Raw genomic sequence first — 24,068 nt, forward strand, 5'->3', positions numbered from 1 at the left:
TTAAATTACAATTTAAAATTAAAATAATTATTAAAGTAAGTCCATTCCAATCACATATGTAATCTATCATACCAAAAAAAAAAAAGAGAGAGTACATTATTCAAAATATCTGTGTTATTCTTTTCATGTTAATGTAATTATATATTTTGATGAAAAAAAAATAACGCAATATATTTCCAAAAAAAGAATAATATATAAGCAGAAATTGGGGTTTGGTGTCAAGGGTCAAGTTGCATCCGCCTCAGGAGAGAGCGCGTATCGGTGATTTGGAATTTTTTTATATGGGAAAAAAGGTTGATGGAAACAGAAATTTTTTAGGTCTCTCTCTAATCTATGTTGTAGCTTTCTCTTTCCTCTCTCCTCTCTCTTTCCATCTCTCTCACATCTAGGTTTCTCTCTCCTCTCTCCTCTCTCCTCTCTTATCTGTCTTTCTCTCTCCTCTCTCTCCAGAAGGGCAAAACCCTAAAGAGCAGTTTTACGTCAACAAGTCCCTGGTAAGGAACTAAGTCTCTCCCTCTCTCTCTCTCTGTCTCTCTCTCTCTCTCTCTCTTTCTCTCTCTTAAAAATCCGATTTTTTGCGATTTTTTACGATCTGTCGTATTATTTTCCGTCTGATATTTTGAATTCAAGCCGATTTTACTTTCAAAATATGTTCTTTCTTTCCTTATTTAGGGATCTGCATTCAAAGCCCTCAATTGTTAAATTTTATTCTTTTTCATTGGGGATCTGCAGCACCAGTGCTTTCTAATTCCGTTCTTTTTTTCCCTCGGAAAATGGTCCGGCGGGAAATATTTTCCGGAATAGAATTATTTTGATGCTCTATTTTTTGCAGTGAATATTATAGTGTGAAGCTTGCTCGAATTGCCATATTTATACAATTTTATTTTTTAAAAATATTTTTTGTGGGAATTTATTTTCTTTTTCCCCGGGAGACATTCCCCTGGAGCACTTTTCGCTTAGAAGTAATGGATCTTTATGTTTCTTTGAAAGTGGAACACTCATTTGACGGTGCTCGCTGTGTCTCTCTTGCTTCGTTTTCTTAAAATTCTGCGATCTTTGTAATGCTTATTTGTGATTCTTTTCGTTTAGTTTTACGTTTGGCACTTGGCTGTATGTTTGACTTGTTAGATTGAGCTTTTTTGCTGCGTGCTGTATTTTGAAGATTTTGTTGGTTTTGCTTCCGTGATCTCTGAGGGGTTTTTGTAGCCGCTGCTATCAAGATTTCAATGCTATGAGTGGATCATTTCCAGACTTAGCCAAAATTAAATTTTAATGGTTGCTTTCTCAATATGTAGCTCTTATGGATGACGATGGATTGAATATGCGTAATTGGGGTTACTATGAACCATCCCTCAAAGGGCATCTAGGTCTGCAGCTCATGCCAACTGTGGCAGAGCGTGACACAAAAACATTTCTATCTGGGCGTGAAAATGCTGTTATGATCAGCACCAATGGTGCCTTTCATTCCAGGGACTGCGTGGTTTCAGAGACACCGGTTGTGCCTATGGACTATGTGAGGGACAGTTGGGTTAATCAGAGAGAGAAATTTCTGAATATAATACCTGGGAATCATAATTATGCGCTTCTCCCTGAGACATCTGGTGCTCATCACATGCAGATGCTACCGCCACCTGATGTGTCAAGGGATGATAGGGTTGTTAGAATGGAAGGTTCAGGTGTGAAAAAGGAAGCTGGACCTTTGAAAAAAAGAACAGGTGGGACTGCCCCAAAGACCCAGAAAACAAAGAAGACAAAGAAAAACCCAGGTGTGCCGAAAGATAATTGCAATGCTTCCAGCCAACGTGTGAAACAGGCGAAAAAGAATGTTGATGTTGTCATAAATGGCATTAATATGGACATTTCAGGTATTCCCATACCCGTTTGCTCATGCACTGGAGGCCCTCAGCAGTGTTATCGCTGGGGCTGTGGTGGCTGGCAATCAGCTTGCTGCACAACCAGTATATCAATGTATCCCTTGCCTATGAGCACCAAGAGACGTGGTGCAAGGATAGCTGGACGGAAAATGAGTCAAGGTGCATTTAAGAAAGTGTTGGAGAGACTTGCTTCAGATGGTTACAATTTTTCTAATCCAATTGATTTGAGGACTCACTGGGCAAAGCATGGTACCAACAAGTTCGTTACAATCAGGTAGATTTTCGTTGTGGTAATGTTTCTTGGGCTCCCATTGCGTTGGGTCTGTTCTACCTGTATATATTTTTGTGCCCTTCTGCGGAGATCTTATGGATATTTTGTAGTTCATGAATTTTTGGAGTCATGAATCATGCTTTTGAAATTCAGAAAACTGGGGCTGTCTGGAATTGTTGTTATTTTTATTTTTATTTTTTGTTCTTGTTTGTGTTTTAAGGGCTATCATTATTTTCTGGCCTCCATGATTTAGAATTGTGGATGAATTTTTCATTTAATGAATCTTTTTCAGTTAATTTTGCTTTGAGTTTTCAATTGAAGGGGGAAAAAAAGATTCCGTAGTCCATGCTTATTTGTCTTCTTGATGAGATTTTATATCATTTCTACTCTTATTACTCAATTGGAATTATATGAATGACGTACATGGACACTATGGTATCTTGAGCTTACTGTGCATTTTAATCGTTGTTCTCTAATTGCATTGCGTTAGTGTTGCTGTACTAAATTACACTATGCATATGAATGCTATTAGTGCTGCTTAATCAATTCTACCAACTGTTATTGGGTATACTAATAGCTTAAATCTGCCAAATTTCTCGTGAGATTATTACAATTGTCTTCTTTAATGCTATACAGTAGAATTGACAAAGTACTTGTAATATAGGAGATGGATACAAGTTGCATCCTGACATGGACATCTGGTCTCGAACATGAAAATTCTTGAAGGTGTGATAATGTGTGTTTGTAACTTTGTCTTTGTATTTGCTGCACCAAACAAACATGTTAGATTATCACTTTACTTAAAAGTTTAAGCTGTTAGGTTGTGGGTCCATGATGCATATCAAGTTTTGACAGCCCGCTGCATGTTCACAACACGATTGCACATAGAGAGATAAACAAACAAGAAATAAGACGCATTACATGTAATGAGACAATTTTTTTTTAATAAATGTGGGCAGCGAGAGTAGAACCTAGGACATATTGAAAATAATGACTTTGATACCTTGTCAGATTACTATTTTACCTAAAAACTTAAGTTGTTAGGTTGTGGGCCAACAATGTATATCAAACTTTAATAGAACATGATCAAATATATATATATATATATATATATATGTATGTATGTATGTGTGTGTGTGTGTGTGTGTGTGTGTGTGTGTGTGTGTGTGTGTGTATTTTGTGGTTGAATTTTCTTGTATTATATGGAAGAACCAAAGTATTTAGGCAATTAAGAAATTAACCCTATGGAGAGGGCTAGTTCTGCATCAATTGTTTCCCTAAAGTATTGATTTAATTCATTATGACACCATTAAAATCCCATAAACAAGCATGTCTCATTCATTGTGAACTTTTTACATGAGGAATAATCCCTCGTAAACTATTGACCAATATCATGTATTGTGTATTGCCTGTGTGGGCATTTGCTCTTGGGAAAATCAATAGAAAGCATTCTTTTCACTTGCACATTACAGGTTTAGACATTTAGCATGAAAGGATTTAGCATTATTTTGCTTTGTGCATTGTCATTCATATTTGTTCATGTGATTGTGATTTTTAGTAATTTTCAATAGTAAATAAATGCACATGGCTCTGGGAAGCTGATGTATTTTAGATTTGCACATCATTCACATGAGCATTTTAAGCTTAATTTCTTTGACGGAAAAAAAAGAGAGGAAAGATGAGTGGGTTAAATGCAGTGCCAGTGGGTAGCTTGGGAAAATTTTGACGTATGTAGTTCTCAGGCTGGAGGGACTCTATTTTTTTTTCCCCTGCATTGCTAGTTGTTGCTGTTATAGCAAGAATTGAAAACCAAATTTCTTTGATGAAAAAAAAAAAAGAAAAGGGAAAGATGAGTGGGTTATATGCGGTGCCAGCTTGGGAAAATTTTGACGTATGTAGTTCTCAGGCTGGAGGGACCTTTTTTTTTTTCCCCTGCATGCTTGTTGTTGCTGTTATAGCAAGAATTGAACACCAAATGTTTTGTTTGTCAATTATTGTGATATCATGATCCTACAATATTTCAACATCTAGAATTCACTTTTATAGATTGAATCATTGTGCAAACAGTATTTTAATAATAAAAAAAATTAAAATAACAATGGCACGTGAATTTTTGTTGTTGTTGTTGTATCCCTAAATACCTTAAAATTTTGAAAAAAATAATACAAACCATTTAGGAAATATTTTCACTCTTTTTCAACTCCATACAATATGATTACTCTTGGAATATGAAACATTAGTTTAAAAATATAATAACTAAGTAAAATAATTATGAATAATTTTAATTTTTATTATAATACCTTTCACTGTGTATTATTTTGTATTTTAATTATTCTAATCATATTTGTTAGTTATTATTTGACTGACGGATAAAGCGACATGCTTCTTATTAGGTTTTTAATTTGTTTTATTTTTAGGACTGTTAAACATACCTGTTTTCAGTTTTTACAGTATGTTCTAGTTTTTAGTATTTGTTCTCGACTTTTGTTTCATAATTTTCAACCATAATATTGAAACAGGTCCACTAATTGGCATAGTTAAAAAATTTTAATGTGCAAGTCAGACAAACTGTTTTAACTAATTTTGATGGATATTTTAAGCAAGATTTATTGCATTTTAAATTTCTTGAGAAAGGATGGGTCTTTCTATTTTTTGTGATTTCCTTATCTTGTTATTTAGTTATATTTGATGATTTTTGAGTCACTATGTTTCTTCCTTTCCTTTTTTAGTGAATTTCTTTTCCATGTATAAATGCTTCTATTTGTCAGATTGAATTCTTTCATTTATGAAGTTCAGCGTAATTGATTTTGAATATAATTTAGAGTACTAGGCTTTATTTGAATCCTATCAGCTTGACCTGAAGCTATCAAAAAAATTGTAAACTCTATTTTGGTCATATTTTGCCCCATGAACTAGCAATCTTATGTATTTATTGAATTGAGCTTTTATCTGTTTTGTGTGTTCTGGTTATGCCATTCACATATTTGTGATAGGCACATTTATGTTTCTTTGTTTAGGTCAGCCAGTTTAATCTTAAGATGTCCAGTTAATGTACGAGTTTAGTCTAATGTTATTCTTTATTTATTGGTAACTTTTATTATGATCCCTGTATGTATTATTTTGAAAGAGAACTTTAAACTGGCCTCGCTGGACATGTTGCCTCTAAAACACTACCGGATTAAAACTTTCTGGTCAAATATAGGGGATCTTATCTTGCAGGTTAAAGGCAAAATACCAGCCTCATAGAAACATCAAAACATCATACCTCTTGTAACTATGATTTTTTTTTTCCTCCTCCTTCTATCAGTTCTTTGATTGTTTATGGGCTTGTCATATTTTGCATTCTGAACATGTTACTCGTGTGGACAAACTGTGATTTGATCTTATAACTATTTCCAAAAGATGAGTAACTCATTACACGAGCGTTATTTCTATCTTTGAGAGGCTATTAAGAGCGATAGAAATAATTGTCCACATGTTACGCCATTGCATATATGATATATGTGTGCATATATATGTTTCTTATTCGAGTAATTTGTGAATATTTGTATGGTTAGTTATTATTTTCTGCACCGGGATATTGTCAATATTTAAAAACTTGTGTATATATACAAAGACTCATCATATGCTGTGCCTTTGTTTTAACTGGGGGGACGGGGTTTGGTTTGTTGTTCCTAGTAGAGAAGCCTAGTGGTTGATTTCAACGCACATCTCCACACTTCATTTGGGGCATGGTATGCCTGTTGCTTTCCAATTTAGTATGTTGTCTTTCTGTGTTCATATTTTACACTGGCGCCCTTGATTTGTGGGGTCAAAATGGTTCCTACAATGATGTTTTGATGAATGAGGTGTCCAACTCATGGGAATGTCATTGAAAATTTCTAGGGATGTACATCTAATAGGTTTTGGTTTAAGACTTAACATTTTAAGAATGATATTATTGCACATTGACCCCTATGAATAATTTTGTACAAAACCTTGTGAAGAACATATGCCAAGTTAAATCTATTTATAAGGCTCAACTGAAAGGAATTTTTGTATATAATTATAATATTAGTTACTTTTTGATTTCCTTATTTCTTTTTGGTAGTACTTCATTAATTATAAATATTATAAGAATGTGTAATAATGTTATATGGTGGGACATTATTGTTTAGTTGACTATAATGTTCAGCGTGATTTAGTTTCAAAAATAGAATGCCTTGCTAGAATGAGATTATGTTTCTTGATTTGCACATTTAATGAGATTTGGTGTCAAATGGTAAGGCACTGTTGTAGGCTAAAACCAGTCCACTATTAGTTTCTCATGGGGTCCTGCAAGTCTAGGTTCCTATGTGAGTGATATGTTTGTGTCTCTCGGTTTTGTCTCTTCAGTGCTCGACGCTTTGAGGGTTTTAGATCCTTTAGGGGTTAGGTTATAGATTGTCAATATAAGTTCATCTACTTTAGATGAAGGTTTGGTTAGTAGATCTATATGGTATAGATTCTCCTTGACAATGGAACAATCACATTTGTTCGAAGCACAAGTGGAGGAAGCAAAATAAATGAGCAAGATTTTTGTAAAGCACGATCTAGAAGAGGAAACACACACAAACTATTGTGGAAATCAACAAAAAGCTTAGGGGTTATTTTGTATCACGGTAAAAAATTTAGAGGAATGAGAAAAAAAAGTAAAAAATAAAAATCTAGAAATAGAAATTATAAATTAGAAACTAGTAAATTGTTTGGTTAATATTTATAAAATCAATACAAATTAAAAACTTAATTTAAAAATATTTATTTTTATATTTAAATTAAAATATTATAAAAATATGATTAAAATAATAATATTAAATCAAAAAATTTCTATAATAAAAATAAAGTTTATTGTAATTATTTTTCTTAATTATTCTTTTTTAAAATTTTACGTTATAATAAAATTTTATTGGGCATAACAATTGAAAAATAGTAAAAGTATTTTGTAATTGGTTTCATTATTATTTTTTGAAATTTATTTATATTTTTATTTTAATTATATTTGAATTAATACGATCATTTAATTTTTATTTTAATTCAAAAGTGTATAAAATAAATAATTTAATCTAGAAAAAAACTATTTATGAATATTAAAATTTCTGACAACAGGTTGGTAAAACAATTGAAAATCATAACATCTAGTTTTAATTTTTTGGCAAATAGTTGAAAATTAGTACGAGAAATAGAAAACTGACAATATAAACGAATGCGTTTTCATAATCCATTTTTTCATTGTGGAGGAACAGAAATAGAAAATAGAACATCAAATAGATCCTTAATTATATAAGAATGAAAAATAGGGCATTCTAGTTTCCTTTTAGGTTTAAGGTTGATAAGAAAAAAAGTGATAAGAAGGAGCCACGGCAGTTTGATAAAAAGGCATTATGGTTTTAAAGGAGTTTGAAGGTGATGCACAACAAAAACAATGTAGTTTGGTCGATCCAACTTTTGGTTAAAGGTATATATTATTTATCCCCTTATACATCATAGAAAAGGGTTGTTCAAGCACGAACACTTCCCCAGTTTCTTTTATGTCTGAGGTTGGTTAGGATATGAAGTGAATATTTGTGAGAGGAGACTTGAGAGGGGCAATGGGGATTAAACATTAGCTTGGTTAAGGGTGGGCGGCAAAGGCAATGCAAAAGAAAGGGACTTGTGGAATAGAAATAAGTTCGAAGAAAATAATGTGGGAAGTGAACTTGATGGAAGTAAGGGAAGAAACTCAATAAAAGTCAATGTTAACGAAGATAAATCATATTTGAGTTGGATGAAAAATGCGAAAAAGGGGGGGGACAAAAGTGGCCTACTCCACTAGATAATAATATTTGGTATGAATTATTCTAGCCAATAATAAAATAATAAAATTACAAGTAGGCAATTTGGAAGCAAAATCAAATTTAGAGGATATGTATGAGTGTAAAATAAAAGAGAAATCAAGAGGTTAGAGTATATTATAAGTGCTTATAAAAGTGAAAATGCAAGAGAATTCTCGACGATGAGTGGACTTTGTGAGAAATTCGTACAGTGGTACTTCAAGTTCTAAATATGAAATGAAACTATCATGATTGGGAAAATGGAAAAGAGTAGCTCTAGCAGAAGAAAGAGAGTTTAGCTCAATAAAATAATTGCTTTTTTATTTTTTCAACGACCTAAAACTCTAACTTGGGTGAGCTCTTTGGACCCACTTAGTAAAACAATTGTTACCTAATAGTTCATGTAAGACAAAAATTCGACAATGGGCTAGGGGACCTAAGTAATGAAGGAAACAGAAATATAATTTGCAGACAATGAGGTGACATTCGAACAATTGGTGAGGTTGATTGCCAATCGTACTTGACAAACACAATTAGTTGCTCGAGTTTAAATTTTATAGGGCTTGGGAACCCTCAAACCGTTCAAGCCTTGATCATTTTGGTCAAAGAAAAGTACACAATTTGTGTTTTTAAGGCTTAGTTTGGTCTCCTTGTAACTTTTGAAAAAAGTATATTTTAAAAAGAGTTGATTGAGATTTTTGCTAAAAATTATTTGGTCGAAAAAGGTAATGTTAAATTAAAAAAATTGAGTTTTAACTACGGTAAAAAAGTTATTAGGCTGCTAAAAGTATTTAAAATAACTAGAATAGATATGTATTTTTAGAAAATATAACTAATGTGTTGATAATTCTGCAATATTTGAAAAAAATAAAATGAAGGAAAATAATGGAATATATTGTTTGATGAGAAAAAAATTAGCTTTCAGTTTTTATAATTTTTAAATTTGTGACTTTTAAAAGTCTTCTAAAAATACTAAAGGTTGGCTTTTAAAAATTGAAAAAATCATTTATCAAATGTATTATACCTAATTTTTACTTTTAAAAAGGAAAAGTTGAAATGAAAAAAAAGGGGCCAAACTTGTGCTAATTAAATCAAAATTCAGGAAATTTCTTATAGAAAAATTTAGAATCTTACTTGATTTTGAGAGTCTTGATAGTGGCTAGCAATGGAACCAAGGGGCTACATCACTTGTGGTGAATAGATACAACCATTTCTATCTCATTTTATTTTCAATGTTAATGGCTACTGAGATGGAGGTTTACAAGTGTGTATGGAGACACAAACAGTACTTTAAGATTGAAGACATTGGAGTTGTTAAAAAATTTGCATGACTAAATAGATTTAGCATAGATGTTGTGATTTAAGGTGTGATCCAAAAGAGGGATGAATTGGGTATTTAAAAAATTATTCAAAGTCTTAATCAATTTTTATTATGATTTTTACAAGTGATCCAACTTCTCAATAACAACAGTATTTTAGTAGATAAATGTATCAATATGAATATGCCTTGAATATAAACAAGTTTTTGTTATGATTCCAATAAGTAATTAAACAACACAATGACTATAATCTTTGCAGCATTCACAATAGATAAATACCAATATAAATATGCTTAAAAATAAAAGAGTTAAGCAAGAGAGAGTGACACCATTATCCGTGCCTACGTCCTTGCCTCAAGCAACTCGGTTGAGGATTCCACTATTCCTCCTTTAGTAGGCGAGGAAGCCTTTTACAAACCTTCATTCAATAGGCAGAGTTGCCTCTCTCCTTGACTAGGTAGAGTCGCCTCTCTCCTTCAATAGGTGGAGAAATCTCTACAAACTCCCAAGCAAAAATTACCGTTCACTAGTCAACGATTTAGCCCAGAATTGTCAGGATACAAAGAAGTAATCTGTAGAAACCCGAACCAAGAAAAGAAAAAGAAACTAAAACAAAAAGAGAAAGAAAAAGAAAAGAAGGAAAACAGTTTGGGATAGGACCAAACCGTTAACTGTTTGAGGAACCTCAGGAAAATCATCGACGGTTTTAGTAGGGCAATGGTTTGGTAAGACTAAATTGTTGACGGTTTCAAACAACCAAGAGTTTTTAAATAAGAACATGGGAAAATTGGTTTGGTAAGTGACCAAATTGTCAATCCTTTTACCCACGCTGAGCTTATTTAAGTGAAAAGTAAGCTTAATTTTTCATAACTCTCATATCTCTCTCTCTCTCTCTAGGGTTTTGGAGCCTCTCTCTCGCCTCTCACCCTCTTACTTGTCTCTCTCTCCTAAGCGCATCCAATGTCCTCTCTTGCTCTCCGATCGTCTCTCTCTCCTCCCGGCTAATCGGTCCTTGTCCTTGGCTAGTTGAGAAGTTAGGGTTTTGTTCTCCAAAGTTGTAGGCAGTTTTTCAGGAACAAAGTAAGGCGATTAGATTATGTCAGTTATTTTTGAAATGTGAACCAATTAAATTGAATTATATGTGTATAGGAATGCTATGTATGATTTTTGAATGAATCAGGCATATGAAAATGAGGGTTTTGGTATTTTATACGTATTTGTTGAAAACAAAAGTGGGTAGGGTAATCATCTCCTTTTCCTATAAATCATATATTTTGAGTTAAATTAAACTCTAGGGATGATTATACCTTTAGTTTTAGAAAAATGTATTTGTTGGTGTATATGTGTGCAATGCCCACCTCCCATGAGTTAATTGGCACACTTACCTAACATATGGTTCAGATGAGGTCGAAGCGGTAGACCGCAATGGTACTACGAAGACAGAAGACGTCCCCTTCCGAGACATAAGGGTCCGGGGGCAGTGCCCCCTGAGACGGTATGGCCTATCTAGTGTGAACGGTGCGCACGATATGTCAAAAAAGACCACTAATGTCAAAGACGGCCACTAATGTCAAAGACGGCCACTAATGTCAAAGACGACCACTAATGTCAAAGTTGGCCACTAATGTCAAAGTCGCCTATGGTAGGTGAGCTACCACCACCCACCATGGTAGGTGAGCCACCTATGTGCTTCTTCCATGGACCAGAGGCTATAAATAAGACCCCCTCACCAGAGCAACACACACATCTTGACTGCAAGATTGTGTCCTTTTTTGTTTTTTCTATTTGTTGTCCCTTCGCCATTAAAGCTCATTTAGTGAGTGCATAGTTGGACAGATTGTTGTAATAAAACTTTGTGTTATCTCTTCAATCATTTCTTCAAAATAGATCTTGGTGTTGTTATTCTACATGGTATCATAGATGGATGCTATTAAGAAGAAACAACTATAATTGTTAAGACGTTGCAATGGCAGGAACTTCATCTTCCGCTATTGCATCTCCACCAGCACTTCAGATACGTCCACTAGCATTCACAGAAGGAAAGCTAGACGACACGAACTAAACTTTGTGGAAGTTCAAGAGGAGTGCTATTCTGGATTCATATGAACTACTTGATACAACTCAAGGTATGGATCCAGAACCAATTGGCACGCCTGATCCTACCAATCCTAAGGTAATCATCCCTTCAGATGCTACCCTCGTTAAAGCATGGAAAATGCGAAATGCAGATGCACTTTGTGTTATTGTCACAAGTGTATCTGATTCTATACTTACGTTGATCTAGCATACTTCCAAGGTTGCAGATGCTTGGAATGGTTTGAAGAATCAATATGAAACAAGGAACCAGACATGCATTTAGAACTTGGAGAATCAAGATGCTGTAGAAAAGCTACATGATGGAGAATTGGTAGAAGAATTCATCACCAGAATAAAAAATTTGTGTGATTAGATGGCGGAAGTGGGCATAGCAAAGACCAGTGAGGAGTTAGCTCGAAGATGTATTCGAGTGCTGCCATCAAAATATGACAGTTTGGTAACTGCTCTTAACACGCAAATTAGAACTCTTGCACTAACATTTGAGGAATTTTGTGCTTTACTGCTAGAGGAGGAGATGAGGCTGAGAACAAAAGAAAATGAAAGCAGTAATGCTTTCACCATGCAGATCAAAGGCAAGGACAATAATGTTGAAAAGAAGAAGGGAAAGAACAAGAAGATATTTTCTAGTACGTGCTACTACTGCCACAATAAGGGGTATGCAGCCAAGAATTGCCGAAAACGTATCCACGACGAAAAGAACGGCACGTTGAAGCCTACAGGGAATGTTAGATAGGTATAAAATTGTGCTAAATCAGAATTAGATCTTTTCATGGTTATAGAAGAAATGTGCTCAACTGCTCAAATAGTACCAGGAGAGTGCTCATGGGTACTTAACAGTGGAGCTTCCCGACACATGACCAGAAAAAAGGACTGGTATGGTCCCTTAAGCCTCTACATGAACCTATGAATGTGATTGTCGGAAATAATGCGAAGTGTCCAGTAGAGGGCACTTGATCCATTTCCTTAAAAACCACGAATGGCCAAGGTAAAACTCTTTTAGATGTCCTTTATGTTCCTAAAATTAAGAGTAATCTTTTATCTGTAGCTGCTATCACTAACTGTGACTATGAAGTACGATTTATGAAAACAAAAGCTGAGATCATTGATATCAATGACAACATTGTGCATGAAGGTATTCAAAAGAATAACCTGTATGCATTTATGGAACTTGCCGCAACAACTAGAGATACAACAAGCAGACTTTCGCATGAAAGGTTTGGATACATCTCCTATGTATTTTTGAAGGAGATGCAAAGAAAGGAAATGGTGGTTGATCTACCTGTAGTAGTTGATACTGCAGAGCCTTGTGAAGCTTGCATGCTGGGCAAGCAACATCTTATGTCATTTCCACAAGAGAGCAACAACAAATCAAAGCTTCCTCTAGAGCTGGTACATGCAGATCTCTGTGGTAAAATGACTACTCTTGCACTAGGAGGATCTTTCTATTTTTAGCTGTTAGTCGATGATTATAGTAGAAGGATGTGGGTGTACTTTCTTCGTGATAAGGCCGAGGCTTTTGTAAAATTTAAAGTGTGGCATAAACTTGTTGAAAATGAGACAGGTTTGCAGTTAAGGAAACTTTGAACAGATCGAGGAGGCGAGTCAGTTCACATTAAAGGAGTTCAACAATTATTGCAGTGCATTTGGCATAAAGCACCAATTGTTGGCACCAAAAACTCTGCAATAGAATGGCATTATGGAATGGTGAAATCGCACTGTGATGGAGATGGCCAAAGTAATGATGAAGGCACAAGACCTTCCAAAATCGTTTTGGGTAGAAGCTGTTAATACCGCTATGTATATCCTCAACCGATGCTTCACTAAAGCTTTGGGGAACAAAACACCTCACGAGACTCCCTCAGTTTCTCATCTTAGAACATTTGGTTGTAGATTTTTTGTGCATATTCCAGATGGCAATCGAAGGAAGTTAGATGACAAGAGTCGCAAGTGCATCTTCTTGGGATACAGTACAAAATCGAAGGCATGTCGTATGTATGATGTAGAGGCAACGAAGATCGCCACAAGTCGAAATGTGGTATTTGATGAAGGACCACACTCAGTGGGAGATAGAGATCGGCCCACTTTATCATCGACCGATAAAGTAACCAACCATGTGCCTCACTTAGAGAAGCATATTGAGGTGAATGATGAAGAAATTCAAAACCGTCCTGCTGTACCTGTAGCATTTGTTCAGAAGCCACACCCTAGATGGGTACAACAACTCTTTAATGAAGGAAACTTGATGGACCTCAAAGGTCGAAGAGGGTAGAGGAACAACATCGATCAGTAGAACACTTGGTAAATATGGCCTTAATGGCTGATATAATCAGTACAGCTAAGGAACCAAATAACCTAGATGAAGCACTGGTTGATTGATGTGGAGAACTACTATGGAATCTGAATATGAAAGTATCATAAAAAATGATACTTGGGAGATTGTGGATCGTCCCCCTCATAGGAAGGTAATCGGCATGAAGTGGATATAAAAGGTAAAATATAAAGCTGATGGTACTTTAGAGAAGTACAAAGCACGCCTTGTTGCACAAGGATTTTCTCAAGTGGAAGGTTTTGATGTTATTGAAACCTTTGCACCAACAGCTCACATGAAAACAATCTGTCAGGTTTTGGCTACTACTACACACAGAAGTTGGGTGCTATTTCAAGTGGACGTGAAGTCTGCATTCCTCAATGATCATCTTAAAGAGGAGGTTTATGTGATGCAACCACTAGGATTTGAATTGCCAAATTCAGACAACAAAGTGTGCAGGTTGAAGAAAGCCTTGTATGGGCTGAAACAAGCCCCTGGAGCTTGGTACTAAAGGATTGATTCTTTCTTCACCAATTATGGATTTTGTAGAAGTACCTCTAATGTAAATTTATATGTACTGAAGGAGAATGAGATGCATGTAATAATTGTACTATATGTAGATGATCTTGTGCTTACAGGTGACTACGAGGAGAAGATCAACAACATCCGTGAAGGCCTATGCTTAGAATTTGAGATGACAAACTTGGGACTACTCCACTTCTTCTTAGGCATTGAAGTGTGGCAGCATCTAGGAGAAATCTTTATTTCTCAGCAACGATATGCTCAAGAGTTATTGAAGACATTTGGGATGGTAGAATGCACTCCATTGGTTACTCCAATAGAAGTAAACATTAAGCTCTCCATTGAAGATCACTCTCCACTTGTTGATACAAAGAGGTACAAAAGCCTAATTGGGAGTTTGGTGTTCCTATGTATCACAAGGCCCAATATCAGTTTTACAGTTGGTATTCTGAGTAGATTTGCAAATAAGCCACGAGAACTTCACTGGAAAGCTAGAATGAGGGTCCTCAAGTATATAAAAGGGATTCCTCATTTTGGCATCTCTTATACATTAGGGAACTCCCTAATGGGATATTGTGACTCCGATTGGGTAGGAGATATTGATTCTAAAAAGTCAGTTTCTGGATATTGTTTTCTCTTTGGGAATGGAATTATCTCATGGACAAGCAAGAAGCAGCCAATAGTGTTGCTATCATCCACAAAAGCCGAGTACAAGTCAGTTTGTCTTACCTCATGTGAAGCTGTCTGGATAAAAAGACTTCTTACTAATATTGGGGTAATGATAAATGCTGCAACTTTGATTCACTGTGACAATGAATGTTGCATAGCTATCAGTAAGAACCTGATGTTCCATGCAAGAACCAAACACATTGAGTTTTAGTATCACTACATAAGAGAACTCATTGAGGATAAGGTTGTTGAGATGGAGTATTGCCCAACAGAAGATAATCATGCAGATATCTTCACCAAAGCATTGGGTAGTTTCGACTTCCACAAGCATCGGGATGCACTTGGTATTGGTTCAAGAGCATAGGTGGACATTGAAGGGGGTGTTGGTGTATATGTGTGCAATGCCCACCTCCCACGAGTTAATTGATACACTTACCTGACGTATGGTTCAGATGAGGTCAAAGCGGTAGATTGCAATGGCACTATGAAGATAGAAGATGTTCCCCTCCAAGACACAGGGGTTTGGGGGCAACGCCCCCGGTAGGGGGTATAGGGGGGCAATGCCCCCTGAGATGGTATGACCTATCCAGTGTGAACGGTGGGCACAATATGTCAAAGACAACCACTAATGTCAAAGACGACCACTAATGTCAAAGTCGGCCACTAATATCAAATTCTGCTATGGTGGGTGAGCTACCACCACCTACCATGGTAGGTGAGCCACCCATGTGCTTCTTCCATGGACTAGAGGCTATAAATAAGACCCCCTCCACCAGAGGAACACATACATCTCGATTGCAAGATTGTGTCCTCTTTTGTTTTTTCTATTTGTTGTCCTTTCGCCATGGAAGCTTATTTAGTGAGTGCATGGTTGGACAGATTGTTGTAATCCAATTGTTGTAATAAAACTGTGTTATCTCTTCAATTGTTTCTTCAAAACAGATCTTGGTGTTGTTATTCTACAGTATTTTCCTGGGGTAGTTTATTATATTATAGTATATCACTTAAATCGTGTGACATGAGAATGTTTATGGTTATTGCATAATTAAACTTGATGGTTTATGGTATTATACAAAATTATGAAATGACGATTTTCATACTGAGTTATAATACGACAAGTTCTATACATAATTATGAATATGAAAATTTTATACCAAGTTATGAATAGGACCGTTTTATGCTGAGATATGATACGACGATTTAGCTCTTATGGATTCTTGGTACCCCAGCTAGTATGATATGTTAGTGTAGCCACACTTTAGTGGAAGTGTAGGCCTTGGGGATAGTTGATTTGGCTACGAAGAGTTGTTGTACCCCCTAGACTTCGGACCAAGTAGGGTAGGAAAATCGTACTTATAGACGTATATGTTTGACTTAGCCTAGTGGTAGGCCAGCCATGGCTAAGTCTAGTCTTCGGACTGCACAGCCCGATCATGGAGGTTATTCATGATGTTATATGAAGGTCTAACAAGGAAGGTTCTCTATTCATATATGTAATTTATGAAAAATGGGCTATAATGAGCTGAAAGTATGTTATCAGGGAAATTATGTATTTTGAATAATATATGTGTGAGTGCAGTTTTCAAATACCATTTCACCTACAATTAGATATATGAATGTATTATGATCACAAAAAAACTCATGTTAGCTGCACATTGATGATAATCTAATCCGTCTTATTGAGAAGTGTCTTACCCCAATATCCATCTCATATTTTAGGTCCTACAGGGAATCGAACCTAGCTTACTATGGGGTTGGGATTAGATTTTGTAGTTATCATATGTGTTGTGAGACACTGAATTTTTTATGTTTAGTTTATTTTGGCATGTAATATATAGAACATGGAGATAAATATGTGTAATTGGGATGGATTAGAACTTTGGTAATGTGTTTGATGTTTAAATATCTTCCGCTGCATGTTTAAATTGAGTTTATAAATAGGGACACCCAGGACCCCTGTTTGGGTCGAGGTCGTTATAATTATGGTATCAGAGATATATGTATAGGAAATAACACTTCGAGCCCCACCAGGTTCAGGGCGCTACATAATCAAGGTAGAGTTGTACAAGAATAACTCTCTGAATAAAGTAGATATGTACACAAATTAAAGCTCTAATACACTCTCATAAGAAGATTGAAATGAAGCTCAAAGAGTTAGCTAAGGTTTTTGTAGGTTTGAAAAGCAGTAAGCTTGAATGAACGAACTCAAAAAAATTTTAGCAGCAAGTGGCACTATTCTCAGTTAATATTGTGTGTTGAACATGTTTAGGGCTAGGTATTTATTTATAGGAATGAATTATAGCCATTGACATGTTTAATGGCTTGATAATTTAGAATCTAAGTGATTTTATGGCCGTTGCAATAAGTATTGTGAGCGCTTCGATCGACTGAACTGAGTGTTCGGTCACTCGAACAAATTAAATCAGGAATTTCCAAAGTGGCGGTACCCACTTAGTCAACTGAACTCTAAGGTTCGGTCACCGGAACCAACTAAGTTTGGAAATTTAAATAGGCAGTAGCCGTTCGGTCAGCTGAACCCTGAGATTTGGTCGCCTGAACCTCCTGGAACTAGACCAGTGTTCAAACAGTGTACATTTGGTTGACTAAGCACTTTGCCTCAAGCACCCGAACATCTTGAAATAAAAATCCTTTATGTTTTTCATTCCAAAAATGGTTTTAGCCTTTTGAAATAACTTTTAAATTTGTAAAAATATTTTCCAAAAATTTTAAAGTACCCAACTAAGTCACCTAAGAGCTTCGTCACAATGATCAAGTGAGGTGTACTTGCAGAATCCTAATTCCAATATACATAATAAAAATTCTCTTGATTCTTCAAGCTTGGACATGATCATAAAAAAATTCCATCCTCTTGTATGCTTCATGGTTTTCCATTTTGTATCTTTTATTGTGCTTTAATACTTTAATACCTATATACTCACTTAATAACATAATTAGATGCCTTAGTTTGTTATTATCAAAACAGGATTAAACCTTATTAGGCCAACAATCTCCCCCTTTTTGATGATGACAAACAATGAGTAAAATGAGGTTGTCTTTATAAGGCTTCCCCTCTCAATATGCATAAACATATAAATAAGCAATGTGAGAGGAATGGTGTATTCCCAAAAGGAGGGGGGTGAATTGGATATTTTAAATTCCTAAGTCAATTTACCCATATTTTAAATCGCAGTCAGTATAACACAACCTAGAGTCTGTCTATACAATCTCAAATCCCATAAAATATTTAAGGCACGTATGTAAAACAATCAAAACAATAAATAATCAACATACATACGGTGAAATTAAATAGAGTAGGGAAGAGAGAGTAGACACAATATTTTTATTGAGATTTGGAAAATCATGCCTACATCCCTGCCTCAAGCCAAACCACTTGAGGATTCCACTATATGCTCACTTAATCAGGTGGAGCGATGCCGTTTACAAATCTCCTTACAAGGCAGAGTCTCCCTAACCCACTTATTGGGTGGAGCTTCTCCTTACAGGGCGGAGTCTCCCTAGCTCACTTATCGGGCGGAGCCAAACCAATTACACCTTATAGGATGGTGCCCTCCTAGCTCACCTAATTGGGCTTAAGCCAAACCGGCACTCCATACAGGGCGGAGTCTCCCTCTTTAAACAATACCACATGTCGAGAATACAAATATATGAAATTAAATTTGCATACAAATAAAGTGCTTCTCAAATAAGCAGGGATGTAAAAATTGAAGTTCTATATGCACTCTCAAATAATATGAAATAAGTTAAGTAGAGTTTGAGTGTTTTTCTTAATAATACTTTTGCAATCTTTGAAAAAGATGTTAATGATAAATACTTCAAAGCTTTAAACCCAAATAAATTTCTCCAAAAATATTTTTCAATAAAAAGTGTAGGAGAACCTAGGTTTTTGCTTTCAAATGATTTTTGCACAAATAAATGTATATGATCTTCGATGAAGAAAATAAGTTCATAATAAAAGCGTCCAAAGATCTTAAAATCCCAAGCTCTTTCTTCAAAAATAATATTCAAAAATATTGTTTAGAAAGTTAGGGTTTTTTCTCAAAAGATTTTTGCAAATAAATATATGTAAGCTTTTGACTTGCAATGGATATGCAAAAAGATTCCCAAGCCATAAGAAAGTTTCCCCAAAAATATTTATCAACAAAATAAATGGGAGAAACCTTAAAGCTTACTCTCAAAATGATTTTCAAAAATAAAACTTAAGTGAGAATAAATACTTTTGATGAAGAAATAAATGCCCCAAATAAATCCTCCTCTTAATAACCCTCAAATGCAATAAATTTGCAAGTGAAGGGAGTGAGTAATTATCAAGGTTCTCTTTCAAAAGATTTTTCAAAGGAATGAGAGAAAAAAAGTATAAAATTTGCTTGCTTTTGATAAAATTGGAATACAAAGCACAAAAAAATTTGAGAGGATTTTTAAGCAAATCAAAAGTTGAGAAATGAATTATGAGTGGGGTATTTATAGACTTCTTTCAAAATATGATCGTTAGGGACACGTTAGGCATTTTAAAAATTATTTAATTAAAATTTAATGACCATTTAGCACTGAAAAGTGGTCTAACCTGAGAGGTTCAGTCGACTAGGGAAGGTCTCAATTGGCTAGCCTTAGTTCATTTTTCAAACTTCATAGAGGTTCGGTCGGCTGGCCACAACGCCGGTCGGTTAGCCATAGCGCCAGTCTGCTGGCCTTAGCGATTTTCCAAAATCGCAAGAAATAGCCTACTGGCCTGATGATCTGGTCAGCTAGGTGAATAGTGTCAGTCGGCTCTTTAGAACTACAATAGCTGATCAACTAGGGTTTCAAAATTCGGTCAAAGGATAAGGCCAGTTCTCAAGAAATAAAATGGCCGGTTGGCCGGGGTGTACTTAATACAGGCCAAATGAATAGCCAATCGACCGAGGCTTCTACAACATAAAATGGCCGGAGGGCCGGGGTAAGTTAAAACCTAAGTTTTAGCCCACTTTTCCCTTTTAAAAGACATTTTAAAAAACCTTTGTATGATTTAGCTTTTTATGAAAAGTTTTTCTATGATAGGTTAGGTCCCCTAAGGTCTATCTATGGTCGGTCTTGAACTTAGCATCATATCATGCAGATCATGCATTATAACAAAACAATCTAAATGCATTACAAATGAAATAAAGCTTGTCTTCTTTTCTTCGCTCTTCAAATATTCATGGAATACACCAGACTGTATGTTCTTTAAGTCCTTCAAACTTCCATTTTTCCTTTATCACATGTGCATGCTAAGATATAGATTTGTTCAAACACTAGACGTACACATGAGATACTTGTGCTTTGTCAGCATCAAAACAAGGATTAGACTAAAAATGTCAACAATCTTTCCCTTTTTGATGATGACAAACACACACGAGCAAAATGGGTTCAGCCTGAAAAGACTCCCCATAGCAATATGCATAATTTAAAAATAAACAATATAGCCCAAGCATATCAAAGACAGAAGACATTTCAAATTAATCATGTCTTTAGTTTTAACAATAAAGTACAAGTACTTGATGCTTGCAGCTCAGATATTTACCCTATTTAAGATTATTTGCCCCTTTTCAAAAATATTTTCCAAATATTTTTCATTTTGCTTAGAAAGATTCTCCCTCTTTTGGCATCAACAAATGGGCTAAAATAAGTGTAAAATAATTTGGGCATTTAAAATAAATCTTAGCTTAAAAGAGAACTCCCCTTTAAAAATTTTGACTTAAAAATTGGGCATTATAAATAGTCTTATGCCTATTTGAAGAAAAAAAAATTGGCAATTATGCACACACAAATAGTATAACAGGCCATATGAGATAATACTCTTTGATGAGCATGGCAAACATGGTCAAACTAGAGATATCCACAAACCATTAAAATTTAAACATTTCATAAAACTCATAAAAGATTTGAGTTCAAAGCATACGACATATGGTTACATAGTGTAGGTTTGAGTATAATTTTAGTCTAAGTAAGTTAGCATGCATTTCTATATATGATCAAAGAACTAGTTATGCAATGCTCTTTTTAAATAGTAAAGACTTTAATAATTTTAAAGTTCATGAATCAAAGTTTGAATTTGTAGAAAATAGCACAAGTCATGAAAGCATTTAATCATACATGCAAGATATAAGACATATCCTAATTTAAAAAATTCTTTCCATAAAACATTTTATTAAAATAATTTCCCCCTTTTGAAAGTGTTATCAAAAAGTACTGGAGACGATGCTTGCTAAAAAAGAAACTTTAATACAAAGCTCAAGCAAGCAAATTTTTTCTAGTTAAGCATTTAAGAACAATTCACAAAATACTAGAAAAGCTAACCACATAGATCCCAAAGGTATTAGAAAATTTAAGAACAGGGATCATATAGCTAATCCAAAGAATTTGTGGCTAAGAAATATATTTTCATTTTAAAATATTCAATAAAATCATCATAATTAAGTACACAAGCCACAATGAATTCAAAACAAATCTAAGCTAAAAATGTTGGTGAGCACAACAGGATAGAAATTTAATTTTAGACGCTTCCCCTTTCAATTTGACTCCTAGCTTAGATGCAATGAACAATTTATTCTAATCAAAGACAAATTTCCTTAAGCATGCAAATTAGTATAGGCAATCATTTTTAGAATCCTTAGAACGACTATACTGGATATAAACTAATTCATTTTAAAATGCAACTAGTATAATCATCCCTATGGACCACAAATGCATCAGAAAATAGATATTAAGGTGTACTCTAATGCTTATAACCGAGAAAAATCCATATCTAATCATAAAGCCATGAAAATTGGATATGATGTTTAGGGGATTTCAGAAGAGCCTCAATATTCAAAAAGTGAAACATGATGCATATGAGTCCGTAGGGTATTTAAAAATAATGCATTTTTCCTAAGGATGGAGCTCAGCTTCCCTATATATGTTCTTAAGCATGCATTTTCAATCAAGGATGATCCTTTCAAAAAAAATTTAAGCATGCAACATATCATAGTCATTTTGGCACGTGCTTTTGTTTTGGGAAAAATTTAATAAAATTTAGGCATCGTGTCTATAAATAGAACATTTTCCTATCAAGACAAGCACCTAGACCTGGTTGTTTTAGCAAGAAATTTATAATAAGCATGCAACAACCTAGAGCCACTACTGTTTACCTTTTGAGTTCGATCCCTGTTTTGATGCTGACAAAACATAATGATCTTATGTGTGTTTTTAAGTGCTTGAACCGTTTTATATTTTGGCATGCATATAAGACAAATGGAAGATGGAAGCCAAGATGGAACTTAAAGTTATACAACCTGGCGTATTCCATGGAAGATAGAAAGGGAACGAAGAATGAAGACATTTGAATTATTTCATTTATAGCTGCATTTTTAGTTTTTGTTTGTAATAATGCATTCCATGCATGATGTGATTGAAAGCTCAGGATGACCATATACTGACCATAGGGAATCAAACAAAGACCATACGTAGACCTTAGGGCACCTAAACTTTAATAAAAAATACTTTTCATAAAAACTAAATCATACAAGGGTTTTTGGAATAACCTTAGGGTCAATTTTGGGCAAAACCTTAGGCTTTCATTGAGCTCAGTTGACCAAACCTTTCATATTCAAATTAGCTCAGTTGACCGACCACACCTTGAGGGAAAAATCATAATTTTATCCACACTCAGTCGACTGCCTAATTTGAATTTGAAATGCTCAGTTGACGGACCATTCAAGCCCAGTTGATTAGTCATTAGGACAGCTGACAGAGTCTTGGTCTTTTGGAAATCACCCAAGGCCAGCTGACCGACCATTTCCCCAGTCAACCAATGACTTCAGAAATTTGAATTTTCACTTAAGCTTAGTCGACCGACGCTTTGCTCAGTCGATCGAAGCCTGAGAAAATTTGAATTTCTGCTTTATGTTAACTGACTGGAAAAGCCCTTAGTTGACCGAGCCTTTCGGGTTTGGGAATTTTTTAGCGCTTAAACATAGTTAAATTTTAATTAAATAAATTTAAAAATACCAACCATGTCCCTAACGGTTAAAATTCTCCAGATTCTATAAATACCCTCTTCATAAGCTTAATTAGTAACTTTGATTAGTTTGAAAATCCTTTCAAATATTTTTGGGCATTTTTTCTTCAAAATCAAAGTTCAATCACATTCTTTTGGAAAAATCTTTGGGGCAAATTTTTTTACTTTTTTTTTTTGAAAATTTTTGTAAGAGTGCATTTATTTGGGCATTCAATTTTATACATCAAAAATCATTTAGTCTCATCCATATTTCCATTTTTGAAAAACATCTCTTGAGAGTAAATCTTGGTTTTCTCCGCATATTTTCTTGATAAATATTTTTGAAGAAACCACTTATAGCTTGTGATTTTTTTTGGCATCTCTATTGTAAGATTCATAAGCTCATCTTGTTTATTGATCAAATCAATTTTGACCTAAACTCTAAAATCTCCTATACTCTATTTTGGAAAATATTTTTGGAGATATCATTTGAGAATTTTAAGATCTTTGAAGTACTTATTGCATACTCCATATTGTAAATTGAAGATCATATATATTCATTTGTGAAAAAACTCTTTGAAAGCAAAACCCTAGGTTCTCCTACAATTTTATCGAAAATATATTTTTGAGAGAAATATTTATTTGGGGTTATATCTTTGAAATATTCATGATATACATTTTATTCAAAGATTTCAAAAACATTATTGTGAAAAATACACATACTCACTTGAGCTTTATTTCATATCTGTGTGAGTGCATTTTAGAGCTTCATTGTGTACACCTCTACTTTTGTAGAAACACTTTATTTGTACAAAAATATTGTCTATTGTATTCCTGGCATGGCTTGAAGAGGGAAATTCGCCCTACAAAGAGTCTCGGTTTGGCTCGAACTTGGTTAGGTGAGCTAGGATTTGCACCATCCTGTAAAGTGTGCACAATTTGGCTCAACCTAGTAATTGAGCTGAGGTGTCTTCACCTCATAAGGAAAATTGGTTATGGCTCAGCCTCATAATTGAGCTAGGGAGTCTCCGCGATGTAGGGAAAGTGTAAGTGGCATTGCTCTGCCCGGTTAAAGTGAGCACTTAGTAAATCCATGAGCAGCTGGCTTAAGGCAAGGACGTAGGCAGGATTGGCTGAACCCCGATAACAAATTTTGTGTTGCACTTTCT

The 24,068-nt window shown here is 34.8% G+C and overlaps 1 protein-coding gene across 2 annotated transcripts; it reads left to right on the forward strand.

Annotated features, from left to right (window-relative positions):
• Positions 1-217: 217 nt before the first annotated feature.
• On the forward strand, positions 218-2,489 carry LOC131153278 (protein BASIC PENTACYSTEINE2-like). Of its 2 annotated transcripts, none has more exons than XM_058105482.1 (2): positions 218-494; positions 1,296-2,489. In XM_058105482.1, exon 2 carries the CDS (start codon positions 1,301-1,303, stop codon positions 2,150-2,152), a length of 852 nt encoding a protein of 283 aa, XP_057961465.1. In that variant the 5' UTR covers positions 218-494; positions 1,296-1,300; the 3' UTR covers positions 2,153-2,489. The 2 variants fall into 2 exon arrangements, with proteins under 2 accessions (XP_057961465.1, XP_057961466.1); XM_058105483.1 differs by having other exon boundaries at positions 254-494; positions 1,129-2,489.
• The last annotated feature ends 21,579 nt before the right edge of the window (positions 2,490-24,068 follow it).

This window comes from Malania oleifera, chromosome 4 (assembly GCF_029873635.1).
Source record: "Malania oleifera isolate guangnan ecotype guangnan chromosome 4, ASM2987363v1, whole genome shotgun sequence".
Lineage (NCBI taxonomy): Eukaryota > Viridiplantae > Streptophyta > Magnoliopsida > Santalales > Ximeniaceae > Malania > Malania oleifera.